The 6,982-nt window shown below is 44.5% G+C and overlaps 1 protein-coding gene and 1 long non-coding RNA gene across 2 annotated transcripts in view; both read left to right on the top strand.

Moving 5' to 3' along the window:
* The first annotated feature begins 405 nt into the window (after window positions 1-405).
* LOC148099666 (uncharacterized) lies at window positions 406-4,012 on the top strand. The gene is made up of 3 exons (XR_015720004.1): window positions 406-464; window positions 2,731-2,820; window positions 3,985-4,012. It is a non-coding gene; the product is annotated as an uncharacterized LOC148099666 (long non-coding RNA).
* Window positions 4,013-4,489: 477 nt separating this feature from the next.
* The window catches only part of col4a3 (collagen, type IV, alpha 3), a 31,843-nt gene continuing 29,350 nt past the window's right edge, over window positions 4,490-6,982 (top strand). Inside the window, exons 1-5 of the mRNA XM_006801215.3 lie at window positions 4,490-4,529; window positions 4,732-4,794; window positions 5,659-5,712; window positions 5,792-5,818; window positions 5,925-5,999. Of these exons, the coding sequence (XP_006801278.3) occupies window positions 5,813-5,818; window positions 5,925-5,999 (81 nt within the window). The 5' untranslated portion in view covers window positions 4,490-4,529; window positions 4,732-4,794; window positions 5,659-5,712; window positions 5,792-5,812. The remainder of the gene's footprint in view (window positions 4,530-4,731; window positions 4,795-5,658; window positions 5,713-5,791; window positions 5,819-5,924; window positions 6,000-6,982) is intronic.

Genomic DNA, 6,982 nt, shown 5'->3' with positions numbered 1-6,982 from the left:
CAGACAAATCAAGACGGTGACATCACAGGTGATGGTTTGCAGGTGTGACGACGTTCTGAAGAACCGTCACAGCTGCACTTTATAATACAGCTGTTTACCCTGTTATTAGATTATTACCTATAAATACTCACTGGAATACAAGCTGGTAACAAGAAGACACACTGTGGCAACATTTTATGTAGTATTAGAAGTAGAACTGAAAGAAGAGATGGTTACACTGTAAGCAGTTTAAAGTACTGAGTCATTATTCCCCCTTTCTTACCCTGTAAGTACGCTGGCTCTGCATCATGGAGTCAACTAACTTTGCCTAACAGTGAAAGAAAAACCGCAGGCCTGCAGATTCTCAGGGTAGGAAACAGAGATCAGGCCTTCAAACATCGTTGACTACTCCTCTCATCTCTGTGCAGGTGTGCCACTGCAGCGGGAAGTCTTTGTGTCACTGCGATGGGGTCAAAGGTCAGAAGGTGAGGTCTCCACCTGAACACACTGACACAGAACCAGGACCAGAATCAGTCTCTTGTGTTTCTGCCACATGCAGTTTAAATGAAGGTGTTACTGAAGTGCATTAAGGAGGTTTAGCCGTTTTTACACTGAGGCTCACAGGTAACATGTGACCGACCAGCAGGTGTCCAGCTGAGGGCTTTACTCTCATGTAGCGATGGGTATCGTTTAGGTTTTATCTGATACCAGTACCAAACCAGTACTTTTGAAATGGTGCCGGTGCTTAAACGGTGCTCAAACCGGTGCTTAAAGAATGAAGAACACAAACTTTGTCCAAAAACCTCTCATGTTCAGCTGTTTTTTGTAAAAAGATAATAATCTTAGCCTTTTCTGCAGCTATGGGGCATATATGGTATCACTCTGGGCTGGAAGCAGCTTAAACAATGGAAAAAACACAAACTTTGTCCAAAAACCTCTCATGTTTAACTGTTTTCCACTTTTTCTTTGGTCATTTTAGCCTTTTTGTCCAGGGTGAAGGGAGTATCTGCCATCAAACAAGAAGACAGCTGCATGTAGCTATTATGGTGTTTGCTAGTTCACCTTACATGCATTAATGTAATAACGTGGTTAGCCTACTCAACGTAAATTACACACGAACAACATTAAGCTACTCACGCAGAGAAGAACGGCTGCTGCTGCATCATCATCCTCATCATTTCTGCTACACTGGCAGGGCTAGGGGCCAGGACTCTCCTCTTCGGGTTTTTGGGGGATGTTGCTAACTCCGGGTCCGATAACAGGCACCACACCCGCAGTAGATGTGCTCAGTGTGAGGTCTCGCAGCAAGCTATCAAATACGGCGCATTTCTCGGCTTTAAAAAAAAGCTATGCGTCGCCAGGTGTTTCATCAGATTTGAGGTGTTACCTCCTTTGACAGTATCACAGTATCAGCTTAAAGCACTTGTTGCAGCTGCTGAGTTTTCATCTTTTGCTGTGAAGTACAGCCAGACTTTTGACCGCTTCGCCTTGGGCGTTTTTAATCTGTAGCTCTGCTCTAAAAGAACGTATGTACCTGGACCCGCCTACTATCCTCGGAAACGTAAAGTGATTGGCTGGAATCCAAAGTGTATGAGATCTCAGGAAAATAAAGCACCGAAATGTGCGCTGCTTTTCGGTCTGGTTACTACCATTTATGTCAGAACCGGATACCGGTACCCATCCCTACTCTCGTGGCAGATTAACTCGAACTTAAGTCCAAACTGTTTAACCTTGAGTGACGACCAACAGACTGAGGAGGCCGCCATTAGGCTGAAAACCTAAAAGAATCCAGTCAGAGAAACTCTAAGAAGAATGAGCGCTCTGAGCAGCGACACCAGAAGATCTGGAAGATGACAGAAGGGATGCAAAACAAAGTGCACAAGTATCCGCAGAGTTTTACGAGGTACAGAAAAGACGGCCACGTCAGTCAGCTGATCCTGGAGCAGCCTTTCAGCCACAAACACGCTGCAGCTGCAGCTGCTGCAGGACCTGCAGAGCAGCTCAGGAAGCAGCGGTGATCACTGCGGGTTTAGATATAAACTTTATATACTGCATATAGATATAAAGTTTGATCTAAAGTGGCCACACTTACAATAAATCCACACCTGAGCACTCACCTGTCATATTCAATCATTTTATGACACTGATGCTGACCAGTCTGACGGGTCTTAGATTCACAGAGGAGGCGTCGGCCAATCACTGATGAATATCTTGCAGTAGCCCCTCCCTCTGATAACAGTATTTTGCGGCGGTTTTTATTATGGAGGAAAATAGAGTGGAGCTGATGGATGTGCCAGGTGATGAAGGGCTGCTGATGTGGTCTCTGATCCTCTGCTGTGATCAGATTTACCAGCTGCAGCTCAGATCGGGTTGATTTTCATGGTTTTGTGATTTCACCTGAAACAAACTTTTCGGTTTTTGCTGCTTTAAATGGCGTCAAGTCTCCGAGCTGCGCCTCACAAGAGCGTGCAGGTCGGAGCCGGACTGCAGGGAACTCTGCGGTCCTTTGCGTCTCACGCATCTGAGACCACCCAGGTGTGAGCTCTGTGATCACGGGTGTGTTCACGAGGAGAAAGAAAGGCCGGTTCCTCTCTGCTGAGCGTGAAATGTCCCTTTGTTATTCCCGGCACCTGAGTGCCCGGAGGCCACAACCAGGACGACTGAGATGCCTGGATCGACTCTGCTGCTCTCTGCTGCCCCTCTGTGGACAGCAGGTGAGCTGACTTACCTGAACTCTGATTCTGTCAACAGGGTGAAAAAGGTCTCCCCGGGGAAACTGGTTTTCCTGGAAACGTTGGCTATCCTGGAAAAGAGGGCGATCAGGGCAAACTAGGAGAAAAGGTAACAGACATCTCCTCTTTCTTCTTCTTATTGTTATTGTCATATCGAGTCCCTGCACAGTCCTCTTTACACTTGTTTTTATTATATTACATTTTATTACAAAGTTTCTTTTTAAATGGAAATCCCATCATTAAACATCCAAGTTTGTAGGTTTAAAATCACATTTCAGTCAGATTTAGTTTGAAACGTGATCAGTTTCACACTCGTGAAAATAAACGCTGTGTTTTAGTGGAAAACTGAGGAGGAGGTGAGACTGAGTCTGACTCAGTGGCTGTGTCCCAATTCAGGGTCTGCAGCCTCAACGATCCTCAAGGGCCACGTACTCAAAGACCGCTAAGGCCGGAAGTGCGAGGCTTGTGAAATGGGACGGTCTAGCCTCCGTCGTGCTGCCCAGGTTGCCTAGCAACCATGATACTAACAGCTGGAAACGTTTCATACAGCTTTGTTTGACAGAAATGAAGGAGAACATATTTTCTTCATTTGTTTGTTTGTTTCTACATGAGCTTTGATCATTCTCTGATTAAGCTCATCTATTGAACGGCGTATATTTTAAAGTAAAGGCTTTAAAACCAAGTTAGTACAAACGTCACTAATGTCACATAACTTTGCCGACATGTGGCCAACAGTAATGTTTTCATGTTCTTCGTTATTAAACATTTGCACATAAATAAGTGACATAATATTCAGTACTTACTTAAAGTTTACTCTTCGGGCGCCCCTCATCCGCCGTTTTTTTTCGGCAAAATTATCCACACCCACTGCCGCGCTATGCATTCTGGGATATGTTGGGCCACGAAGTCTACACCGCCACGTCCTTAAAATTCAGGGAAATGAAGGACGCATTTGAGGGCCGCATTTCTAGCAGCCTTCGAATTGGGACAGCCTTCGTCGCGTCGCTGTGACGTAATCGGCCTTAAAATGCGGCCTTTAAGGCTGCAGACCCTGAATTGGGATACAGCCATTGACTCAATCACTACTTTCTGTTTGGAGCAGTCACATGACAGCTCAGTCACATGACAGCTCAGTCACATGACAGCTCAGTCACATGACGTGTCAGGTCCTGATGCTGCTCTGATTCTTGATCATTGACCATGTCACACCTTTCTCACTGTGAACACAGAGTTGAATGGAGATCCTTTAATGTTTTCTTCTTCTTTTGCTCAGGGTGAACTGGGACCTGCAGGAAGTCCGGGTCTGAAGGGTGCCCGGGTATGACGGCCTTTACTGTTTATCCCACTGAACCTTTCCTGTTTTGGCTGCTTCCACGTCAGAGTCATAGATGGGACCGTATCTGGATGAAAGCTCAGTTATCAGATAAAACCAGCTGGCTCAGATGCTAATGCTAATCAGAGCTCACCACCATCCAGATAAATGCTCAAGCTTCACCTAAGCTCTCGCTCAGCCTTCGTAGACGGTCTGTTAGTACAGTAACCTCACAGCGGCCGAGTCATTGGTCACACAATGTCATTAAAAATGCTCCAATAGGTTCCAACAGCACAAACATGGCCCAGAGGTCCGGTTCAGGTGAAGCCAGCTGGCAGCTAGTAGTGGGGGAGGTCATTTTGATTTTTTAAGCCTAAATTTTCCCTGATTTTAGCATCATTTCAGACACATTTACCAAAAAATGTCCTGCTGACATTGTTCTGAACTTCTCAAACCATCAGGGTTTGCCGGGAGAACCAGGTTTCCCAGGAGCTCCGGGACTGCCGGTATGGACGCTCACCACACACAGAACACATTAAACATACAGCACAGTAGACTGTAGGCTCCATACCTATTAGATCCTAATACGTATGGAAGTAACATGAAGAATATACAAGAAAAAAAGATGTTCTTTGGTGTCTTTTTAAAAACACATAATGATAATAAAGTTTAACTTTTAATACATTTCTGGATGCATTTATTTCTCAGGGACTGCACGGACACGAAGGGCCGATCGGTCAACCAGGAATTCCAGGATGCAACGGGACGAAGGTTTTTATTTTCCTCTCTTCCTGCGCTCGCTGATGTATAACCGCCTGAGCCTCACACTCTCATCCCTGCAGCCTGTTATAGACCAGCTGTGGAAAACTGTAAAAAATCTGAAACTGTTATTTGCAAATGTTACAGATGCACATTTTCTTCACTACAGAGCAAAACTAAGAGAATTTAGCATTTTCATTTTGAATTTGTCTCAAAAAGGCAATAAAGTCTGTCATAGCCGCTGATACTAAAATGAACCAGCTCGAGGGATAACAGGCAAAAAAGAACGTTTTGCAGATGCAGAGGTGCACCAATCTGCAAAAAACTTGATCTGCAAACTATTTCAATGTTTGAATGTCAATGAAAACAGTGATGCAGGTGTTAAATATCTCGTCAACAAGGCTGAGAATCAGTGTTGGATGTGTGTGATCGTCAGGCCTTTACGCAGCACGGCATTAACTGCAGACATGATTGCACGCGCTCAGAAACGTTTCCAGAAATCAGCCCGCCATCCACACGTGCAGGTTAAAGCTGCAGAAAAGAAGCCACGGTGACCATGATTAATCCTGTGCTGGCTCAGTATGTACAAGGCTCTTATTCTGAAACTTTTACAGGAACTTGCCAACAATTAAATTGAATTTCTTCATCTTTTTGACAAGCTGTTTAAAAGCTAGTTACGCCAATAACACTGGGCTGGGAGATATACTTGTGAATCATCTGCATAGATGTTTTTGAACAACACATATCAAGGACTTTCAGGTTTTCCGAAGCTTTCCAGGCTGTGATCAGCATCAAAGCCAGTTTCGGAGAGTGTTTCCTATCAAAATGAATCATCCGATCGTACCCACACACACAAATGTGACTCATGTCTTTCAGGGGGATGCTGGTTTTCCAGGACATCCTGGACTTCCTGGACCTGCAGGCAGGCGGGTGAGTCACTGTCTATAAACAGTTAAAAATAGGCTAAGCTAACTCAGTGTGTGAAGCTAAAGCTGTTCACGTGTTTCAGGGGCGTGATGGTCCTCGGGGCATGAAGGTGAGCATTGACACCTGAATGCTGTAATGAAGGAGATGGATTTGAAGATGGCTGATTTGATCTGTGATGGTTTCTTTTGACAAAGGTTCCTCTGACTCTGTTTCAGGGAGAGACGAGAGTGTTCCCCGAGACTCAGGATATAAAAGGAGCGCGAGGACCACCGGGACCAAAAGGCGCCACGGTCAGATATTTGATTTTTATGAAATAAAGAATAAAATCAAGTGAAGTTCATCGTTTTCCAAATGAATGTCTCCACCAAACCCTTTACAGCAGGGTCGGCAACCTTTCTGATGACGAGTGCATCTAAACTTTTCTCAGCAGTCAGTGTGCCATATGACTGCATTAGCAATAAATTTAATAACGCTCTATATTAACAGTTACACACTATATAGAACCACTTTATAGATTATATTTGTTCACAGATGTTGGCAGCTGTCAGTGAATAGTTATCAGCTATTATGAAACAAAAAAGACTTTTTATCCATAACAGCAAATGAACTGAACAACAGAAAATACAAATGCTATTTATGGTCTCCTCACAACAATGATAAGAAAAATAAACTGGGCCAATATGGCATGTTTGTTAATACAGAGACACACATGTTAATGTGATCTCTGGTCTCCCACTCAGAGACACAGGTCTCCGAGTGTGCAGCATTCAGAGGCTGCCTGAAGAAGAAGAGGCAGCTGCAGCGTAAAGACAGAATAACTCAGCTTTGTGTCTTTTTCATTCTAGCTAAAGTTCGGGACAAACTGTGATTCTTTCTCAGCTCAACACGAAGTGCGTCATATTTTCTCTGAATACGAGACGATTCCGTTTTTTACGGGACGGTTGGAAACTCTACTAACTAACCTTGTAAATAAAATAAAGTTCACTATCAGTAACATCATAGCACCACCCAGCTGTATAGGAACTCCGTCATGCTAGCTAGTAGCAGTACGAGTTATTGTAACTGACTGTAACGAAAATAAACTCCACCTAAACTTGGTTTATATCTGACCCAGATAGACTGCAGGTCATAACTTCTTACCTGAAGTTCAGTTCAGCGCCTCGGGTCTCTGCTCCTCCTGCCTCCCCTTCCCTCATCCACCTGCTGGCCTCTTTGGAAGCTCCGCCATAGCCACCACCAAACAACTGAGTTATTTTTACACACCAGCCAGCAT

Source organism: Neolamprologus brichardi, chromosome 14 (genome assembly GCF_056152115.1).
Source record: "Neolamprologus brichardi isolate AB-2024 chromosome 14, ASM5615211v1, whole genome shotgun sequence".
In the NCBI taxonomy this organism is placed as follows: domain Eukaryota; kingdom Metazoa; phylum Chordata; class Actinopteri; order Cichliformes; family Cichlidae; genus Neolamprologus; species Neolamprologus brichardi.
The sequence above is the reverse complement of the archived record's forward strand: the minus strand, read 5'-3'. Positions and strand labels throughout refer to the sequence as shown.